At 38.4% G+C, this 23,704-nt stretch overlaps 1 protein-coding gene across 8 annotated transcripts in view; it reads right to left on the reverse strand.

Moving 5' to 3' along the window:
- The window catches only part of NFIB (nuclear factor I B), a 226,756-nt gene extending 203,513 nt beyond the window's left edge, over positions 1 to 23,243 (reverse strand). For 2 of the 8 annotated variants that reach the window (XM_054031881.1, XM_054031880.1), the window contains exons 1-2: positions 15,276 to 16,856; positions 8,757 to 9,288 (exon numbers count right to left, since the gene is read on the reverse strand). In XM_054031881.1, coding sequence (XP_053887856.1) covers positions 8,757 to 9,288; positions 15,276 to 15,305 — 562 coding nt within the window. In that variant the 5' untranslated portion in view covers positions 15,306 to 16,856. Of the gene's footprint in view, positions 1 to 8,756; positions 9,289 to 15,275; positions 16,867 to 22,801 lie in introns of those variants that run through there. The other 6 variants (XM_054031875.1, XM_054031874.1, XM_054031876.1 and 3 more) reach the window with 6 other exon arrangements.
- Between the last annotated feature and the right edge of the window lie 461 nt (positions 23,244 to 23,704).

Here is a 23,704-nt window from a genome sequence, read left to right on the forward strand (position 1 = left end):
GATATTTTAAGTGATTTGGGTGGGAGGAATGGAACACAGAGAAGTTAAGAGAAAATGTTCTCATGCTCATGTAAAAAAGTGCTGATTTAAAAATGTTTCTAACACAAAAACTAATAAACAAATTTTCGAGTGTTATTCCTACCTCAATGGACAAAAAAAATCCAGTCAGGTTTGACATTTCTAACTCTAACCATTTCTGAAATACAATAAAGCAAAACTTCATTTGAATCATTTTCTTTTTCCCAACACGCACAACTCAAAAAATGGCCAAAACAATTGTCCGGGTATACCGCAAGAAGGACAGGAGACTTGTTATGGGTTTTAATCAGGTCGCAACTTTATTATATAGATGTCTGGAACTACCCGGCAGATAAAGCATACAGTGCAGGCAAATCCATGCTTATTCAAATCAATTCTCCAGGGCTTTCACCAGCCCCCGTTTGTTTAATCCATGCTTATTCACATAAATTCTCTGGGGCTTCCACCAGCCCCCCTTTGTTTCCATCTAGGTCCCGCAGCCGACCCCTGGCCTGGACCTTACCATCCACCAGCCTCGCAAGAGGCTTAAGGTGGACTATGAGAACGGAGGGGGTTGGCTCCCTACCATACCGGTCATGGGAGTCCCCGAACCCCCTCCCCCGTTCTGTTTCTTTATCCAGTACCTCCTTTTAAGTAGTTTACCAGGCCATTTATCTGGTCACTGGCTACCCTCCCTATGGAGTACTGCACTGAACATCCACCCAATATTACAAAATAAGTTGCGACATATGGCCTACCACCTTTTCTATTCACCAGAAAAGGTCCATCCTCACACTCACTGTGAGGAAGGTGAAAAAACCACACTCCACCAAAGCCAATTCTGGTGGTGTGGGAAAAATTCCTTCCCAGCCCCCCTTTAAAAGGGACGACTAGCGTAATGTCCACACCAGGTCCAAACCCAGCCTGCCATTCGCCTTCACTTGCTGGCTACTAGGGGAGGGAGGGTGGGTGCTGGCTTCCTCTCTGCTTTCACATAGACTTGCCCCACACAGGTTTTGTGCCTTTATGCACATTCCTGTGGGCTATGGGGATGGGGGGTGAGTCATTGCTGCAAAGTTGACCACCGAGCACCTTTTGCAGCAGTTTCTGATCTTCTTTCTCTCCCCCTCCCCCCCCCACAAAGCAGAGCTGCCCTTCTTTGGGTAAGCCCACACAAATTCTGCCCCATCTTTACTTGTGGTGCAGTCATTCAGCTCAAACTTTTAAAGAAAAGTAAAAAATCACTTTTGTGCTGAGTTCAAGCTTGGAAAATTTCAGCCCAAAATTCATCTGTTTGAAAAAGTTATGAATAAAAAGGTGGGGAGAGGAAGAGAGATGATACTGCAAGACCGCAACTCAACCCTATTTAGTGCTCACTGCTCAAGAACAATATAATATACACGCACAGAAATCAACTCTCTTTTCCCTTTGACCAAGATAATACTATAGGACTTTTTTCTCGTTTACTAACCTTTGAGCACCTAAACCTCCAATTAAAATCTAGGATTGCTTTGCCTCTATTTACGTCTATTAGCAACTGTTTCTATAAGTTCTACTGGTATTAAAAAAGATAAAACCATGAAACCTCCATATAAAGAGTGGCATCTTGTTACTGTCAAACAAACCTTGGCTAATTAGACAGGCTTTTTTTTTTTTTCCTTTTTCTTCACTTAGCATCTGAAAAGTATCTCCAGAGTGAAGTGATTTCTTCTCTCTCCCAAAATGTAAGTATTAAACCTATTCTGTTAAATTAGCAGTAAAACTTGGCAGGGTATTTTAAGTTCATCAACCCAAATGATTACTGTAAAGCAACATACCACCTTGCCACTGAGAAGGGAGTATAAGTCTTTAGAAAGCCTCCTGAATTGTTATGCTTGGCATTGTGGTATGCTGCTGTAATAACCAGAGCTTCCGATAGCATAACCACTAGTCCTTGAGATTTCCAAAGTTACTCTTCCACCACAGAGAGGGGCCAGGGGGAAAAGAAAGTTGGATATCTTAGCCTGGAAAAAACAGGTGGGTTGCTCAGTCAGCCTCCTTTAGCACAAACAATGTATGCACCTTTAAAGTGTGTTAATTGACAGCACTTCTGTTGTAATATACTTTAAAATATAAAGTGTGATGGTATTAGTGTTTAATTCACCTTTAACTAAGCCTTCACTGTAACTATAGACATCTTCAACATTTAGGAAAATGAAAATGTTTAAAAAAAATTGTCTTTGTCTCTTATTTTAACTTTATTTATTACAAATTAATAAAGTTATTTACGTTTTTAAAAAAAGAAGCATTTTTGTTCACAACTCTGAGTATTTTTTGTTTGACCCTACAATAAGGCAATAATCCAGTGTTGACTTTATGCCCTGTTGCCATGGAAATTACTATGATATCAGACATTAAAGATTATGCCCTAAACTTTCAAACAGAGCCACAGGATTTAACCACAAAACTCCCCTTGACTTAAATAGGAACTATGTTGCTTAATCCTGTGATGATCTCACTACGGAGACCAAGAGGAACAGAACCCTTCTTGAAATGCATCTCTTTCATACATGCCAGGAACATTATCATTAAATATTTAGAAGTTCCTCCTTCTCTCTGACCAACCATATACCACCCCTAAGAGTCCCACTTTGATGGGAAATTAACAAAAAAATTACCATCCATTTTGGATTTTAGTTCTGCATTCCAAAATGTCAGTAGACAAACACAGACCAAAAAAAAATCAAGAATAGCATGCAGTCTTTTCAAATATTTTAATTCCCTATATCTTCATGCAAAAAATATTTGCAAGAACCATTTGGAAAACATTACCACATCCATGTTCACATCTAATTAACCATGATCATTTAATAATGAATGCATGTCATGCCTGTTCTTTTCAGCACAGATGAGGTACCGTATGTATTTTCAAAAGAAGCATGCAGTATTTTTTCAGTTTAAATATTATATTTTCTTCATAATTCCAGTTAAACTGGAATTGATCAAAGCAAACTGATGTTTAATATAATATAACAATCTGCCAGCTAAAGATGAACCACAATTTTAAAATCAGAATTGATAAAATATGAAACTTGTTCTTCTGCTCCATATTGGCTTTGTTCCAAAAATGAGATTGTTACTAACACAAGGGTTCAGTTTGCCATATCAGTACCTAGATGCCAAGTTTCCATATTGGCACCTGGGCTCTGACAGTTAATCCTGGAACTGCCTTGTGAAGCTGTATGTCATGACTGAAGTTCCATGCCATGACAAGGACTAACCCATATAATCTAGTGGTTAGGAAGATGTTAGTTGGAACTATTTGGTGCTGTTCCCAGTTCAACCACTGATTTACTGTATGAACTTAGTAAGTGACTTAACCACTGTGCCTTGGTGTACCCTTCTGCAAAATGGTTATAATACTTAATTTTATGTTCCCATATTAAATTTTCAATAATGGTCCAATCCTGCGAGGAAATGGGAGTTGGGACAAGTAGTAATTCAATGAACTGATCCTTCTGGGCCCATTTTTGCATTCATTGAACACATAGGCATCGAAGTGCACAAAAAGCGCAAACTCTGGTTCTAAGTATATGAGGATGATGTAGCACTTTGAGCACCTGCATATCACCAGCATTAAATGAATCACACATAAAACAGATTATGCAGCAATATATTGTTGCATATAGTTTTCAACTGAATAAAATATCTTCAAACTTTATTCCTAAACTGAACTAATCATCGTAAATAATTTCATGTACTTTTTAAATACTTTAAAATTACCACTTTGATATTCCTAACTATGATCTAAAGTTTTAGTAATATTAATATTTTTATTAACAAAGTACATTAGTTCAAAGATGTCAGTTACCTAAAAAATAAAACTTAATAAAGAGATTGAACTATTACACCACTAGTATTTCACTAGTTAACTCTTATAACTCAGAAGTGCCATATTTTAAAAAAAAAATTATTAAAATGTCTTATTAAATGAAGTTACACTTTTCATAGGAAAACAATGCATATGGATTACTATGATATTCCACATGAAAAGAGTGATGTGACCATTCAAAAAAAATTAACCACAATTGTCAATGTTAAAAAGGCTAAATACTGTTTCAAATCAATGCAGATAAGACACATGGACTTCTGTGTTCCTGTTCAGATTATCTGAAAATGTACTTAATAACAGGACGAAGTACAGTCCAAAAATCAGTAAGCCTGAGTTAGTTTAAACTGCAGACTATTGAAGTCATGTGGTTTGTACAAAGTGCCAGCACACAACAGTTGCAATCTCTTGAGATCTGTAAACTTCCTAGTGGTGCAATAGATGCATTTTTCCACACATACAGCTCTCCCCTACCCACTCTTGAGAAAGCTCAATCTACACCCTCCCTTCCCCCTTTCTCTCCCTTCCCCCCCACCCCCTCCTTTCCCCCAAACAGACAGGACACAGTCTGGCGATTCAGGGATTCACGTAGGCCAGACTTCCTTCTGTGCAGCCCTTTGGGTAGAACTGCTAATCCTTCTTATTAATTAAAGAGATAATGGTGGTTAACCAGAAAGCAGTATTAATGCTAACTATCTAGGAAACTTCAACAGAAATCATTTAGCCTTTTTGTTGATTTCCTGGTAACAGAATTAGTGCAGCTGGAACTCTAACATCTTGATGTTTTAAGAACTTAAAAATTTAGGAGTGTCTGAACTATATCAGACTCAGAGGAACTGTATCTTTTGCTGCACTGATACTTAATTATTAAGTTTAAAGCACCTTCCCTGAACTCCTGATTTAGATTAATACCTGGGGTTAAAGCTCTCCAATTATATCACTCTTACACCACGAGAAAGGGAAGAGTGTAAGCATAAGGTAATCTAACTTTTGTGAGAAATACACTGTGATAGGAACAGGCACATAAAAAAGACTTCAAAATGCTTAGTGCATCTACTATTATTTTAGTCTTTTAGACTTCGAAAACATTTCTCAAGGTGCACTGTGCTTCATTCAGTATGCAATGGAATACCTAATATAAAGGTTGTATTTTATTTATGTTAAAAAACATTAACAAAAACAACATGAGGATTAAGAATTCTACAGATGAGAAACATCACTGTAGATATTTTATGATTTAGAAACACAGCAATGCAAATTTTAAAATCATCTGTTTTAGGATTAAGTAAAATATCTATAAGAGGAAAGGATTTATATTATCTGAGGTTCTACTGCAGCAAACAAGTACAGCAGCTTTCATTCAGTGATTGTCAAAAACTTTCCAATGTGCCCACTGCAATGCGGATGCCAACCAACGAATCAAAGGCATTCAGCAACTAGACAAAGAGGGTCTGATGCCAACCTCGGTGCCACTGGCAACCATTATTGGCATCAAGCACATTGTCTGCCTTCCCCCTCCTCCTCCTGGCACTTGACAAACAAAATGGCGGTTCTTGTAGCAACGAAACACAGCATAAGCGCTGCACTGATTGAATCAAATACCACCAAATGATTTTATGGACTGAGATGTAGTTCATACCAAACGATACATGCTTTCTATCGGATAACAAAAAAATATCTAGTTTTGTCAACAGAAATGGTAATCGTGGCATTTACTAATTTATTTTTTTTAAATCAGAAAAAATAGACAGATATATCAAACAGGCAGAACACCAGAGAAATATGTTTTTTAAAATAATTTTTTATGCTAACCATTCTAATGACCTAGGTATAGAGCATAATGTAAACTTTAGTTTTTTCCCCAAAACCACTAAAAGCAGCAATATTGAAACCCGTGTCCAACCCCTTCTAATTTTTTTTACGTTCTGCAACAGAAGAGGATGCTAATAAGAGACGGGGGGGAGAAAACAGCTGAATGTTGAAAGAGGAGCAAAAAGGAGAACCAGATAAAGTTGGTCAACGACAAAACTTGATAGGCTGGGTCTTTATTTCTTCCTTCAAAAGAAACATTGAATACAAGAAGTAGAAACCCCTTTTATAAAGAACCAAAAGGATATTGACATTTCTAGATCTGGAAATTGTCAATATATTGTAACATTACTCCACACTGCAATGCGGATGCCAACCAACAAATCACAGGCATCCTAGGCTAAACAAAGAAGGTCTGATGCCAATCCTGGTGCCACTGGCAACCATCATTGGCACTCTAACTATTCTTCCTCACGTTTTCTCCTAGTCATTTTTTTTTAAAAAAACCCTCTATTTTGTTTCACTTACTTATTATTTTTTCATATTTCTTTCAGGAATTGTTTTTATTTCTATACTTAATGTATATGACATCATTAAGTAGGTTTTCATATACCAAAAAAGAAATAAAAAGTCATGTGCTAGATAAGCATGAAGTCAATAAAACTGCTGTATCTTTTACAAAACCTGACATCCTTAATCAATTACACTGCAATTCGTCATAACTGAACTGCTCTCGATAAAGAGGAGAAAGATTAAAAGCTTGACAAAAGAAAAAAATACAAAGTTAACTTAACATGACTTCTTCAAAAGTAGAGAGCCACCACATGTTAACAAGAGATTTACTGCAACGCAGTGAGATACAAATTAGATGCACAGTTTACAATAAACAAAGGGTCTACCAATGGTGACTTGATACAAATAAGTTAATCAACTTTATCTTCCAGTATATTTTCTTAGTAGCTCCTTGTATCTTTGGAAATATGAATGGTGTCATAATGTTAGCGTACGGTTATCTTATTCACGTCTATTTTGACACTTCTTAAAATAACGTATTTTGTCAATTCATTCAGACCAATAATCCAGTAATGCCCCTCATCCATCCTGATTCCCCATTTCAAGTTAAAGCTTGCCACCAACTTAAAAATTGACAAAGTTTAAGAGATTATACCGACCCTACGTTTCCTTGGTTCCAGAGTTGCTTGAACCATTTTGTTTCCTCTTGTAGTCTTGACTTTCAGAAAGATATATTTTACAGACAGGTAAAATGTGTTAGTATTAAGACTATGTCTTACTATATGTATTTCCATAATGTCACTTCCTGAACTTTTTGCACTAAAGAAATTTAGAGTTATAACATATAATTAAGATGTTTTGTTTGAAGCTATCACAGACAGTAAACACTTTTCTTTTTGTTTTCCTGGATCAGTTTTGCCAGATTTTGCAGCCACATCAAATCACTGCAAAACAACCAAATGTTGTATATACACTGTATACTCCGGAGAGAGAAAAAAAGCTAATAAAAACAAGCAGAACCAACTACCGAATTATATTTTTTCATTATGAATAATCCAGCAAAACTCACTGTATTTAATTTGCTTTACTTAAATTATATGATCATAACACACAATTTGGGGAATTAAATATGAATTCAAGAATGGAGGTTCGTTAAAAACTTTACTGTTGTATGTGTTCTTCTACAGAATTAATACAATAAATAAAATCTATAGCCAAATGAAGGTAGGTGCCATTTTACTTTTTTTTGTTACTAATAAAAGCCATTCAGTTAATTTCTCAGTTAAATTCCCTAGTTATATACAACGCATCAGGTAACTGTCTGCCATCTGCCTTTCTGCAGGCCATTTCTGCCCACCACCAGGCCAAGTTATGAAATGGCCCACCATCTGTGGCAGTTCAAACTTTACCCAGTTTGGATTTACAGCTAAAAAAGAAATGCTTTATTAATGTGGATAATCAGTAATATAAAGACTTCTAGAGGATGGTATAATTACAAGAGAATTAAAAAAAAAGACCTATAAGAAAGAGCATGCATTTCATGGGTTTCAGAAATATTAAAACATATATCTACTTGGATCCATTTATGATTCAGATGACCTGCAAATGAATACTATTATCAATGAATTATATACATAAAGTTTGACAAGCAAAATACTTTTTTGGAATCATCTGTAGAGCATTATGAACAGCTGGTTTCCTTTTAGTCCTATATCTCTAAGTTTAACTGCCTCTTTTTTTTTTAAGTGTACCTAGTATTTTCCATATTTAAACAATTCTTAAGTAAAATTATATGCATCAGTGTACTATGAAAATATTATATTGAGGGGAAAAATTGGGCAAATCTGCATCATGTATCTTTGAAAAGTAAAATTAATATTGGTAATTTGAAGTGGTTCATACAATCAAAGAGTGGTTATTGAAATATGATAAAATGCAAACATTGCATGCTATAATTCTGACTATATAACAACAATATGTACTGGGGCTATGTCAATGTTTCTTTGCTAAATCCTATTTTATGTTTGATTTTGCAACAGTTGAGAAAGTTTATAGTTGCTCTTCAGAGCAATAACAGATTGATCAATATAAGCACAAGTCATTGAACAGAAGTAATTAAAAGAAAATGTAAATATTTATATTTTGTATGTATGTTTCTGTGCAAGTACACACATATGCATATGTCAATAATGATGCTGAAAACAGACCTATAAAATATTAATATTTCTGAGTACTAACTGCAAAAAATATCCAACATATTGCCAGTTTTTGACAAAAATGAACTTCAAAGGAACTCAAATATTCCTTGTTCCTTTTGCAAGAAAAAACAAACACATATGTCATATGCATGTGTCAAGTACACGTTTGTTGGAATGAACGTGTATCTGTGTATACGTATACATGCTGACTTACAAATGTGTACATACCCAAGTTTTGTATATACACCACAGATAAATGTATCATTGGAAGTCTTCCCTTAAAAGAAAAAAAGCTGCTTGGAACCAGTGTTTGACATACTAACATAGAAACACAACAATCTGCTTCCTACCTTGCTCCTGCACGTAGTATGCCAAAAACAAATCAAGCTCCTTGACTGATACTGTTATGTGATGTGGCTGGACGCAAAGTGCTGGATTTGTGCAATGTGGGGATTTCATGAGTCGCTCTCCATCCGTACTTTCCAAGGGGATGCCTTTGAACAGGATCACCATGACTAGATCCAGACGCCAGACTTTGTCAGCCTGTCGCAGGCAATCGATTCTCCTAATCTTACCCTTCTGGTCAGGATTGGACAATACACAGCATGGGTGCTTCTTCCCAGTAACAGTGAGCACAAAATCCTCCCGGTACTCTTGGCGGATATCTTTGCGCAGTTTGGCGAGGAGCCTGGATGCCCACTTCTGTTTAATTTCAGGCTTTTCACTAAGTAGCTCATCCTTGACTGCTCTTTCCTCATCCTTTGACATTCGCTTCTCATGTTTTTTAAAGTACTTGCGTTTTCGAGCCTGAAGGTTGAACCAAGTATAGGCGATTGCACGGACATGTGGTAGAAGTGCCTCAATGAACGGGTGAAATTCATCCTGTTGAAAGAAAAGGTGCAGGGGAGAAAGAAGAAAACTCAAAGTCAGTTTGTTCTCATAATAAAGGCAATAGAGAGATAAGTTTCTGAACATTTTGAAGTGAAAACCAAGATGAAGAAAATATAGACTTAACATTTACAACAATTTCTGCACAACACTCATTTATGTAATTACTACAACTGTCAGACAAGAGACAGAAGTATCCTGAGCATCACATTTTCCCCACATTTCATCCTCTGAAACAAACACATGAAGGCTTTATTTTGTATGCCCTTCAATTCACAATGCTATACAGACTACATCATTTAAAAGAGATGCTATCAAGATGTTATTTGACTGATCGGCTAATGCCAAGCAGTACCATTTTACAAAGAGGACACAATACGATTTTAAAAATTCTGAGCAGAAATGTTCAAAACGCAGGAGCGAATGCCACAGTTCATTTCTCTTCTCTGTGGCACAGAAACACAAAGCATATACATGCTCAGTGTAATGCCACACAGTTCCCGCTTCTGGAGCATGCTCTCAGCAAGAGACTGCTGGTGGCACAAAGAGCATGCGCCATTAAACTTGATCCATTTTCTTATCAATCGTCCAACATTCCAACACTGAAACAGCACCATTCCAGTGGTGGTAACTAGAGAAACCAGTATACGGTAAGGGAAGGTGGGCAAAAGACACAGCATGTAAAAATCCTGAACAGAAGCTTCTGTACTTAGAGCTCTGCATGCCTCCTTCTCATCCCCCCTCCCCCACACACACACTTAGTAAAACAGAAGTTTATGAAGTTGAGAACAAAATTACATTAATGTTCGTCCAGAAGCTCTACTATCGGATTTGAAGCCCCACGGAGTTAGTTAATTTGTTAACTGATCACATGAGTGTGGCAATTATTCTAAACCCCTTAAAAATCAATCTGAGATGTACAATGAAAAATGGCAACTTGGCACAAACTTTGCATTCTTTGTGTTTCTGCATGCTGTGGCAGGGTGACATTAGGAGTATACCACTGGTCAAACACCGCTTTTATGAAATCCACGCAATTTATTTACATTTTTAAAATATCCTTCCTGGCATTTGGTTTTACCTGCAGGTTCATATCTTCTACCTAGTTGCAGTGTGTAATGCATTAAAGGGGGTTAAGCCTAAATGTAATGTACATTAGTGATATACTTGTACAAGTATATCATTCATTCATTTTGCCTGTTTTAAGTAGCATCCTCGATACTTGTTCATGCCCAAATAGGACTTTCCCCCAAAGTATTGTCTACCTCGGTGAACAAATATGAATGTAATTATTCCACTAATTTAAAATGGCCAAAACCCACTACCAAACATTACTATGTTTTGGTTTTGAAGGAAGACATTATGGAGGTGTCTCGCTATTTTTTATGTGTTTCTGTTTTTAAGCACTATGCAGTGGTTATGCATCACATTGAATGATGGAATACAATCATACCACAACTTAGCTTTCTTTATGTGATTATACACAAGAATAGAGTATATAAACTAATATTTTAGTTACACTGATAGAAATGGAATGATGTATTTAATCCGTGGGATGATTAACTCTATTAGGTAAAAATGACGAAAGTATAACTAATGGCTTCATAATTATACAGAGTTCACAATATTTTCTTGGCGACCTATTGGACTTCAGACTAAGATTTTGGTATTAAAAACTTCAAATTTAAAATCAAATTCAGAGTATTCTGAATGTTAAAATCATGTAAAATTTGATTTTTCACCCCTAATTTCCTCCCCTCCCCCCGCCCCCCCCAAAAAGTTGTGAGCACAGTTGCACATATGGCCAAACATTACCTTCACAAGAAAAAAAAATCTGAACCAAAATTGAACAGTAAAGGATGCAAATAGTTTTATTACAGTGTGAAACATAAAGGCAATGATTAAACTGTTCAGTAGTTTCCAGCAGAGATTTGAACATTTCTGATACTATACTGGCACACAAACCTAGGCCAGGCAAAGAGTTAAACCACAATCTGTTCTTTGTGTGGGAAGGCAGTACTGCACTGAGCAACCACAGCCCACGATAAGACTTCCCTATCGCCATACACTTTCTGATGCCATGCTTTTTCCTCTCATTAGAACTACTACAGAAAGTTTATTTTTTCTCCTCAGAAAGTTATCTTAAAGAAAGTCATTTAATAACATTTTGATTTTAACATATGTCGCAAAAAGGTTTAACATATAACATTTCTAATTCATTTTATTACAGATTTTGAAACCTGTAACTTCTGGGGGGAGGGGATTAGAGTGGGGGGAGTCCTTTTGTCCCAAATACTGTAATTTCCTCTACATTTAAAGTAGGCTGCAGTGCTTATAGTTTAAAATACATAAAATATTGTATATCAAGCAGTTCGGGGGGAGGGTGGTTAATAAGGACATCATGAACTTTTTTGGTTTGACTTTACTTTTAGGTACTATATTGAATATTAACAATAATATCCAATAGTATCCAAAACCAGAAGTCATTTTATACTTAAATTTCAGGTCTGACACTCTAATAGTTTAATTTTTCTCTACACAAAGAGAAACTTTATTTTTTTTATTATGACTATGGTTTTGTTTTACAATATCATCAAATACTGTAACTATAAAATATATGTTCAAGAAAAATACAAAGTAGAAAAGCAGCAAGTTATGTCCTGCTGTAAAGCAGTATTATCAAATATCTTTGAGAGATTCATTGTGCATCTGGATTCCTTTCAAATGAAACATTACTTGACAAGAAGTGCCCCATAAAAATGATCCTAAATGGAGATTTGCTATTAATCATACACATTCTCTGCTCAACCTCCTAAAAAGCCATCTACTAAATTTGATTTTTTTCCCTAACATTGGTAGAGGCAATATTGAAAAAAATGATTTTTATGTGGCACTTACCCATGTGAATCATAACTGCTCTTGCAATAAAGTGATTTATGAAGGTAAGATTTTCAAGTGTCGTAACAAATGGTTCAGGTGAACCAATATGCATCAACAATTTAAACTAATGTGGAGGTTATTCTGAAATATGTATATAGCTTGCAAATAAATGAACAAATACCTACACTGTAATCACAATATAATGCTGACAGATAGGCCAAGCTTCCTTTTTCAGAGTAGTTTACAAGAGAAATGTATTTCCCTTCTCCTTCCCCCTCACCTTACCTCTTCCTAAACTTCATATCAATCCATCTACATTCAAATTAGAGAACTATGATACAGAAAATGAGGCAAAAGTCTAGCAATTACCCATAGAAAATCTTGTATTCACAATTTCATTGTATGGATTTTTATTATTTTTCCCTATAACTAAACAATATTTTATAGCAATATAAAAATAAACCGTGTTAAATATATCACAAGAGCCTGAGCATTTAAAGGCATGCGGTAACTGCATCCTATCATGTCTCAGTCAAGAGAGATAAATTGGAGTTTATATTCATTCCAACACAGGAGGAGAGAGTGGGGGAAATACATTGTATGTGATGTCTGTATACTAACGTACAGGTATTTGAACTGGCGATGGGAAACGTTCCCAATTGCCAAGTATTGGCTTAACAAACCTACAGATCTACTCTAAAAAGAGGCTACAATGCGATATCCTCACAAACTGAACTACAACTTTTGTAAAGCGCTATTTTGATCTGTGCTTACAAGTTTTAACAGAATATTTTGTGATGAGCACACAGCACTAGACTCAAAATATGTCCAGACCATCATACAAATAGCGACTACAATAGAAATTAAAATAATTTTATCCAGGTTTTTCCAAACTGCTAATCACAACTTCATATCAGATTCAGTGATATTCTACTTTTAAAAAAAATAAAGAGAAAACAAAGCAAGTAAACCTAACCTTCAAATTGGAGACAAGAGGAGGGGAATTAGTAAATAAATTTCAATCAGTTCAAACAGAGGATAGAAATTTTTACAAATAAAGAAAATCAGAACTGCTACAGTTGTATTCCCAATGTATATTACTAAATTTGCCTATTTAAATAGTCATATGATACAGCATGATTGGAAAGGGCTATATTTATATATATATACACAAGTTCTTAATACATCAGTGCAAGATAATGCTCTTTTATTTATGCTTGCATAAATCCCATAAATTAAGTTTTATAAACATATACATAGTGACATGTTAATATAGATTTGAAAAAAAGATGTAAACCAAACATATAAAAAAAATGTCATAAGACCTGGAAATAGCAAAAGACCTTATCCGCTATATTACAGGTGGGAATGAGAATTTGCCCTATTACTTTAATATAATGTAAAAACTATTTTATTTCATTTGTATTAGTCTTAGATGTACACTCATGTACAGAAGACCCATTAACTTGTCAATATTTTTTTTTAAGAGAGGACAGCTGATGAAGGGGGGAAAAATCTACTAAACATGGATTATACCAGAAGTAATTCCTAGGTGCGTACCTGCAAACATATATGCATATCTTCAATTCACAGTGCAATCTATATGTTATAATATAATTATTTATTTTTAAACTACAAGAAAATTTAATACTCTTGTCCAGTTTAGTTGACATTTACTTGCTCAAAATATCCATATCTAAGTCAATCACACATAGATGCCAAACAAAATATAAACAATAAAAAATGTGTCAGCCAAAAAGCTACAGGACTGTATCCAATCAATGAATAAGCCTTATCTTTGTTTTCATCTTCATTCACAATTTCTGAATGCTTCAGTCCTTTTAAATCACAATGTTTTTAATTGTCAAATAATTGAAATCATAATTATTTGTCCTCTGTACAAGTATAACTGCATTAATATTAGATTTACAATAATATAACACTAGATTTACATTCTCACTTTTCTTTAGTTATTTGTTGCACCAATGTGGACACAAGCAGCTATCAGTTAATCAGTTTACATCACATCCTCCTAAGGCAGACTTTTACTAAAAACTGCTGAAAACTATCCCATAGCTTTAGAGTTAGTTTACTCTTTGGAATATGTTCTAGCACCAATACATGTATTCCTTGTTAAAGTGATAATAAATATACTCTGCGGTAACTTCTGATGTGTTACTTTCTACTGTTTAAAATAATAGTTTCACAAGAACTGTAGATCCGTATTCTGTTTCCTTCACCATGTTTTAAATATCTTTATAAAACCCTGGATTTTCCAGAATCTACTCTCTGTATCTCCCCTACTTGAAACAATATTGCACAGTTTGTCCAAAATTTCTCAAAACATATAATCTTGGATGCAGCATAGACAATTATTGCTTGTTTTTCTTATAAGATCCAAAAAGTCAGTTACCACCAAAGCATGACAATAACTATAAGTGCAATTTATATAAAAGATAATTTTTGCTTTTGAAGTTGCATGCTAATTTATAAAATTATAAAACACCAAAATTAAACAAGAAAAATGTTATGTCCCTAGACAGTCAAATAAAAAAAAAATCCTGTAGTTTGGTCATTCTCACTCTAATCAACCTCATACTGCTGGCAGACTATAGATTATTAATTCAGCGTGGAACAGTATTACTTTTACATCAGTCAATGTTCAATTAAAAATAACACTTTTCTTCTTAAACCCTTGTATTAGACATTGAGTGAGTAAACAGGAGAGCAGAAAAGACAGCAGATCAATATTCTCCAGTCTAATCAGAACTTTTCAAACCCGCTTTTTAATTATATTCATTTATATTGTTTTTTACCTTTGGCTTTTTATGCAACAATTTAGCAGTATTTATCTAGGGATGGAACTTTCAACGAATCTCCCCCAAAACAATGGCCTTGTACAGTTTGTTCTCTGCTGTTCTATTTTGCAACAGGAGTTTGGACCCTGACAAGCAGCTATAATTATGCTTTAAGCCGTTACTACTATTAGCATGACTCATTGAGAACCATATTATATGTGGCTTTATATATATATATATATATATATATATATATATATATAATAAAAATATATAAAATATAAAATCAAAATGCATCTGTACCTGAGTGAGACAGATGGGAGAATACATCATGACTTCGCTTTGAGAACACACTTCCCGGAGAGCCCCTAAGAAAAGCCTCAAAAGGGAATAATTTCATCTATTCATTTTAGACATCTGAGAACTCAAGGAAGATGAAATCAATCAGGACGGGATTCTGCCCTGGATCACCACAACTTCACAGCAAACCCCAGTCCTCCTTAAATAGCCAAAGATTCAAGTTCACTCCGTGTGCTAGATTTCCCGGGGTGAAATCCAATCTACACTTTTAACCCTCTTGTTGTCGGCGGCTCAGGAGTCTCGCTTTTGCTGCTTCTGCTGCTGCTGGTTTTCGGATGAAGGGTTTTTTCGGGGGTGGGGGAGGTGGACGGGAGGGTTTTTGTTGTTTGCTTTTTTAAGATGTTGGTGGCGGCGGCGGTGGTTGCACTGTCACCACGCTACCAAAGTTCAAGGTTACAGCCCGGAGCGGAGCAGGAAAGTCCCGGAGTAATCGCAGGCGAAACTTTGCAAGGAAGAGACCATGTGCGTATGTGAGAGAGTGAGTGAGAGTGTGAGTCCCCCAAGGCTGGGAAATGCTTCGCAGCGCGCAATCTCCGGGCTTCTCTCGCAGCAGCCTGTGCCTCTCTCTGCCTATCCACTCCCTCCCTCTCTCTCTCTAATGTGGGCAATGTTAAGAGGCTGCTTTCCAAACGCCCACTATAATAAAAATGATCTCTTGAAAATTCAAAACGATAAATCTCTCCCTCTCTCCCTCCCCATTTGCTCCCTCTCTCGCTTGCTGCAAAACTTGGAAGTTGGAAAATCCACCGGTTACACCCTGGGGACCCCCTTCCAGTTCGCTTCCCCAAATGAGACTTGAGGATTGTTTTTAATTATTTAATTACACAATCATCGCTTACACTCCTCCTCCTGCAAACACATTCCTTTTTTCCACCAGATCTTCACCACCCCCCTCCTCCTCCTCCTCTTCATCAATCATCTACCACTGTAGAAGAATCCAGCACGTTTTACAAACATGCCTAATTTTCCCCTCCCTTCGGGTGAAAGAAGGCTTTTGGGGGGGAAGAGGGGGAGTTGGTACAAAGATTATTGCAGCAGCTATTTCAGAGCACTGCCAGTAATAAACCCACTTCCCTCTGCTTGTCCTGGGAAGTGCCCAGTGGAAAATTCCCTCACAGGGAGACAGAAAGGGGCTGGGGCTGCAACAACCTGGCTCTCTACTCTGGCCTCTGCCCACCAGCCCAGGAGGAGCCGCTGCGCGCACCCCGCGAGGAGAGGCGGGGGCCTGGGCGGGAAGCTAAAAGCGTGAAACTTCGCCACATCGCCACTCATTCAAGCCAACCCAGAGCGGTGGTGGAAGCCGGGGCTCCTTGTTCTTTGCATGCCCAGCATGCAGCCTTGTCTCTCGGGTTGCGTTTTTCACTGTTATTGCCCTGTGCACCTAAAACGCGAGGGGCTAATGGGCTTTCGCTGACAGTGCAATGGGGCCTCCTACTCTGGGCTGCTTTTTGTCTCCCTGCCAGGGAGCCCCTTACACATGGCCCCCATCCCTCCGCCTTGCCGTCGCAGCCTGAGCAGCACACGCCCTCAGGGACCGGGGTAGTCTGCGGGGCAGGCTCCTTTCCGTAGAGGCTATGCGATAGGGGGAGGTCAGGCCAGCTTTCCGGGGGGGGCGGCTTTCTCCCCTGGCGTGCCCAGTGGGGTGCAAGCAGCAACTCGAAGGGCATCAAACAAATCTGGAGGATGGGGCCCGCGGTAGCAAAGTCTGGTTTCAATCTTCCAAACCAGCTTTACTAGGAAGCTGAAGCCCGAGGACGAGTTTCTTGCTCCAGGAATGTAGTGAATGAAACTTATTTCTCCTCCTGTAGGGAGGGCGGTGTGATGCAGTGCAGATCTCGGGGGGAGGGGGCACCCACCCCAGGCGCGCTGCTGCTGGTGGTGGTGGTGACACAAAGGGGAACGAGAAGCTGACGAAGCGCCTGATCAGTGCCAGCTCCTGCAGCAGCCTGAAGTTTAAACCTTCCCTGTGTTTCGGTATTGAGAGCCTCTCTAGTCTAAATTGTCCTGAAGGGACCAGTGACTTTTCCTTTCCCAAAGTGGGAGTTATTCACGTCAGTTATTCACAACGACACATCAAGAAAAGTAGGCAGGTTCAAGTCAACCATGAAATGGTCACTTTTTAACCCCGTCCTGTCCTCATTAGGGAAATGCTCAAACACAGCCCATTTTCAAAGAGGGCTCTTAATGAGGAGAGCTTGCCAAGTCTACCAGCTGCAATTCCCATAAATTTACAAGCCAAAGGAAGGGGGAAAGGGAGGGGGGTTCGTACAAGACAGGTAATGTCAAAGGAAACAGCGAGAGCCCAACACATTAACCCTTAAAAGAAACCTATCTACATCCATTCTGGTGGCTAGCTGCACTTTCAGGCTTTGCTCAAAGCATCGGTGTTTGAACAAGTCACGTCTTCTTCCTTGTAAGAAGAAGAACAGGAGTACTTGTGGCACCTTAGAGACTAACAAATTTATTAGAGCATAAGCTTTCGTGGACTACAGCCCACTGTTCCTTGTAAGAGTCGTATATAAAAGTGACAAGCAAGTTCAGAGCGCGCACTCACGCCAGAAGCGATGAGGCAAACTCGGGGTTAACCCTAGTGAACACACTTCATTTCGTATCTTGCACAGAATACACCAAATCCTATCATCTTGTGCCAGACACTGCAAAAAGCTGATAACGCCAGCTTTAAATACTGGAGTTTCCCTTTGAATAAATATTCAATTTAACTGGAGTTAATTTACCATAAAAGACATTCCCCTTGGCACAAATGCACTAATGTCCTTGAACACCTCTTTAAGCGCTTGGACTCCTACACAACCAGCCATTACTGCGGGTCTGCTTTAAAGCTGTAATAGCCTTCTCCCCCCCACCCCCAATTCACCCCTTACCCCACTAGAAATGCTGCCTCTGTGAGTTGCACAGATTTTATAACTAGCCCCTCCTCCGGGTATGTACTGGGAAAGGGACCCTTTTTTCGCCAAAGACATTTACACTAAGAGCAACAAAGTGTGACAAGCGTCTGAACTCGAACAGCAGGACAAAGAAGAGGAACAAGGTAAGGAGAGCCAATGAGCCTTGGGGTTTCTACAAGCCAGAAGAAACTGCAGAGTTAGATGGGTGCGGTTGATATCCCCACTCAGACACATTCACATACACACACACTGGAATAGGAACAAGGACTGGGGATTATACATACACGTATACATTCGCTGTTGTTAATAACTGATTTTCACTTCCACTAAGTGAGACAAAGAAGACTAGCCAGGGAGGGGGAGAGAGAGAGATGAGGCTGACTGCTTGGGGCCCCGTGTGGCCGGCTGTCTGTCTCCCTCTGTCCTCAGGCGCCCTGCACACACAGCGCCCGGCCCTTCACTCACTAACACTGACGCACCAGCAAACCAGCGCTACTTATTTAACAAAATACCAGACTAACTCCAGGCCTTTCCAGGAATAGATGTGTTAGCCAGGATTAACCAAACTCATTCTGGGAAGACATCCGTAGGGACGGAGTGGAAACGGTATGGTGATTCATCTCAATAAATGCCCCCTCTTTAATAAGCAAACTATAAAAACAACATGGTTAATAGCGTCTCGGAAGTAGAGAAAGTTTTACTCGCAAGTACAAAGGTACAGAAATTCCCCTACAGCCTTCGCCAGCACATAAGCTTACAAGATGAAATATACATTCTAAAGATGGTTGCAAGATTGCTTTTTTCCCCGTTTTCTTTCTTTTTCTCTCTCCCCCCCTCCCCGCCCCCCCTAAATTAGGATTACCTCTTCTGCAAATTAACCCAGGAGAGAGTTATTTGCTTAGGTACAGATATATATGAATGCTGATGTCTCATGTGCCTGACTTTTTAAGGACATGGTAGTTAGTGAAAGCAAACCATAACTGCGACTGGGCCTTGGCATACAGCGAAATTCTTTATGAAGGTAGCTCAAACACCTCAAAGCACCTAAAAATAAGCTACTATTGTTGCAAGTTAGGTATTATTTAATATCCTGTCTTTCTGACAATTTCTCATAACACCACGTTTCCTAGCATTGCAATATTCGCTTCTGTATATACTGGAGATAAACAGACCTTCATATAGTGTTTAAAAAGCCACATATGTCTGTAATATTCACACACACACACACACACACACACACACACACACATTCGCCACCTGACCCATTGAATGACACTGAGAACTGGTTTGCTCTGCGCTAGTGCTTAGAGAAGCTGCTAAGCCATCACCGGAATGGGAACACGATATTCTGCCGGGGGCAGCTTGAGGGAGTGATGAGGGTATGCATTTTATATATGTGAAACTTCATAAAACAAACAGCCACAACTAAAGCGAAGGCTCCTGTAAGAGATAAAGAGTCAAATGCGTCTATCTATTTATTACATCGCAATTGTCTAATCGGTATTTTAAATTCTCTCTCGGAAAATTAATACCAGTCTGGTCTTTCCTCTTCCCAGCATCCCCCAATACCCCCTATCTGGCATCCTGTACTTCTTTCACTGGGAGCTATTTGTGTTCCCCGGGGACAAAACTAAGCTGAGAAAATCACTGTTAATAACGTTAGTGCCGAAATACCAACGCACGCTGATATACAGGAACAGTGTCTCACTCTGTCTACATTTCATGCACATTTACAGTTTGAAACTCACCGAGCAGCACTGATTTCAAATACAATACGAGGCTAGCCAGCTCGACTATATGGAAAACTAGAAACACTTTTTGAAACTAAAGGCCAAACAAACTTTCGCTGCCCTCCGCAGCAGTTTTCCACGGACGATTCAGATTTGAGTTCTATTGGACTCCTATGGAAACACATGCTCTCATACTCGCTATGTTTTAACACACAATATCTACACATTCTACAGAGCGTTTGTAGTTATATTTCCAGAGGATCCTAAAAGTTAGAAATGGAAAGGCCTGTTATGTCATCAAGTCTATATTTTTGCTAATGTAGGATTCCAGTTGGTGTCCTTTGTTCTAGTATTTTGGTTGTCAATCAGAATATCGTTTTATGCCTCAAAATCAAGAGAAAGATATCGTTAATGTTGGACTGTATATACCTGTTTATTTTAGTATACAAGGGTGTGAATTTCCTAATTATCTACAAACATACAGAGAATTATCCATTTCTGTCTGAATATTATAATAGGATCTTTTTAAAAATAAAAACCATCCCTTTCAGACATTTTGCAGCTATTTCAAATAATTCAGTATGCAAGAATCGCCTCCTCTTACATTTCTATTTCACCAGGCCCTTGTGACACAAAAGACAAGCTATATGCAGCTATCCATGTTGTAACATCAACTTTTCAACTTTATCAGCAGTAAGAAAATTAAGTTTATACCCGTTATATACACAAATATTTACATGTGTACACACACATATAGCATAGATTGACTAAATTATATATTATATACATCACAATGTTATACTGTGTGCAATATATATTATATATAATATGACCAGTAATTGTGAATTGCAAGGCGATTCAGGATTCCTTATGATTCAGGGTTCCTTGTGATATCATATTCAACTATACAGCAACGCTCCAGATGTTTATAATGTCATATAATTATAGTCTTGTTCAATTTTCCTGAGTACATTACATCTGTCCGATTACGATAGAAAATAAATGTAACTGGGGAAATAAACAATGAAACTCTCAATATTTTTATCTGTTCACGAAGTCTCAATTAATTTTTATATGCAGTTTAATTTATCAGTATAGGTTTTTTGAAATGTGAACAGTAAAACTTGTAACTCACTATAGTAACATCACACCTATAAATATATTAATATATTTTAATCATAGTGTTACTATTTTTTTCTGAATGATCAGAAATACACACACACACACACACACCTATCTAGCTCACTGGGTGTGTATGTGCTTGACCTCTGTCCACATATGGTTTGATGGTGACTCTAATACCCGAGCTTTCTCTGTCTCCCAGACCAGAAAAAATGAAAACATCAAACCTCAAATGTAAAAACTGTAAACCACAACGTTTTGTGTTACACAACGCTGCAGTTTTTACCCTGACTGCGTAAAGGTCACGTTTGCAGCCTTACAAAGGAATGGAAACCAATTCTCGCTAATATAGCAAATTCTCTCAAAACTCACATTAACTAATCTTAAACTTCCTGGACACACACACAAAAAATAGTTGCAGCTGTATCTTTTCTGACAGTTTATATGACTTTCTAGATTTATTATGGGTTTTTTTAAGAGATTGATGTAAACGTCTATACAAATCAGAGTTCAAAAGTTAACTTTTTTCCCTATGATTCAATGTTAAGTTACATGGGTTGCGGCTCAAGATCACTTCAAAGAAAGTTAGAGTTAAGTCTTGTGTATTTTGGCGCCTTTTCCCTGCCAGCTACTGTACTTTAAAAAAAAAAAAAAAAACTTGGAGATCTTGTCTGTCCCGTCTCAAGTTCAATGGCAGCCCTTTCCAGCAGCAGGAGTAGGAGAAGATGGCCATTTTCGCAGCCCTAATAATAATTCAGATCACGCCACATCGGCATCTTGTGTCAAAGTCGAAACTGGCTTCCCCGCCCCCTTCAACCTGAGAGCTGCCAAGTCCTCACACACTCCGCATTCAACCACAACTTAATGGATGGGATATTGTGCATTAAAATGTGGCCCAGACACACAGGCGAGGAGAGGACAAGAGGGGAAAGCAGACAGACAGACAGACACACATACACACACACACACACACACACACACACAGAGAAGAAAGGAATGAATTAAAAGTACAACATGCACGGCTCCCACAGCAAAACAGTAGGGTAAAAAAGGGGAGAGAGAAACCACAGGAAAGCCACAAAAGTAACTTTAAAAATACAAATTCAGAGATACAAAACGAACAGTTCATACTGCAACATGCAGCACCCGAGATAAATTAACTATTTAGCACAGCAAACAGAGGATCAATGGCACTTTTCCTCAAAAGTACACATTCAGGGTGAAAAGTGTATTCCATACAAAATATATCCAGACGGTTAGAAGGAAAAGAATCAAAGGGGTGAACAAAAAAAGAAACTACAGCAACAAGACGGGGAAACAAAAACTGTCGCGAGATACAAATAAAGTAGCATTTTCATTAATCCTTTGCAGCGTATAACTGATAGCTGCCTGCCAGAGCAGAGGGGGAGGGGGGAAAGTTGAAGCAGGACATGTGCCAAGTTCAGCACTTTTGGACGCAAACTCCCATCAACTGATTCCTGGCATAAAAGTGTGACCCATATACAAAAGCTGCCAAAAAAGCAAAATATAAACAAACAATCCACCACTTATATCTCATCCTGTAAAACAGAAGTGATATCAGCTTTTAGGAAGGGGATATAACATCCACTCTGGAAACCACAGAGACACAATCGCAGCCTGGAGGGGGAAAAGAGGGAACAGCCAAGCAAATGGAAAGGGGGGAAAAAGCATAATTTTCAACGCCACATACCATTGCACTGTATTGCATTAAATAAATGGGATCCTGAAATCTGTAATACACAACACAGGGCCGTTGGCTTCACATGTCTCAGGTAACAAATTTATTCTTTTCTCAAGCGCTCGGTGTGATTTGTTTGTTTGTTTTTGTTTGGATTTCCAGCAAGTGGCCTTCTTTTTTAAAAAAAGAAAAAAATATTACTGTTTGCTCAGTTTTTTTTTTTAAATGGAGACACCAAACAGGAAGAAAATTCTTGGCCAGAGGAGGGGAAAAGGCGGTAAAGTTAAAGTCTATAGGCAGTGGGCAGCCCCCTCCTCCTTCTCCTCCTCCTCTCGCTTTCCAATCTTCCTTCCTCTTTGACTTGCAAGGCTGGAGAGTAGGTTTTGGTGGCTGACTTGAACGCGATCCAGGAGAGGCTGAGACCTTTGTGTGTGTGTGTGTGTGTGTGTGTGTGTGTGTGTGTGTGTGTGTGTGTGTGTGTGGAGCTGGGCTGGTCTCTGTATGTGTGTTGCTGCCTCTTTTTTTCCTTCCCTTCTCTTTCTCTCCCTCTCTCTCCCCCCTCTGCGACTGCAGAATGAGCTGGCGATACTAGCGCGGAGCTAGTGCGTACTTGGCCTCCTTCCACCTCTTTCCGATTGGCCGGGCCAGCGGCGGTGGCTCCCCTTAACCACCACCCACTAAACCACCCATTCCCCGACTCCCCATCTGCCCGCCGGAGCCCTTGGGAAGCGCGGCTCTTCGTTTCCGCCTGGCGGCTGCATAAGAAACCAAGAAAAAAGCTAAGGCAGGGGAGGGGGGAATTTATTTGCATATTCATACCGCAACACCCAATGAGAGAGAGAGAGAGAGGAGCCGGAGGCGGCACCAGCAGCCCCAGACAGGTCAGGGACCTGAAATCAGTACTTCAATTGACTC

This window comes from Malaclemys terrapin, chromosome 6, assembly GCF_027887155.1.
Source record: "Malaclemys terrapin pileata isolate rMalTer1 chromosome 6, rMalTer1.hap1, whole genome shotgun sequence".
Taxonomy (NCBI): Eukaryota; Metazoa; Chordata; order Testudines; family Emydidae; genus Malaclemys; species Malaclemys terrapin.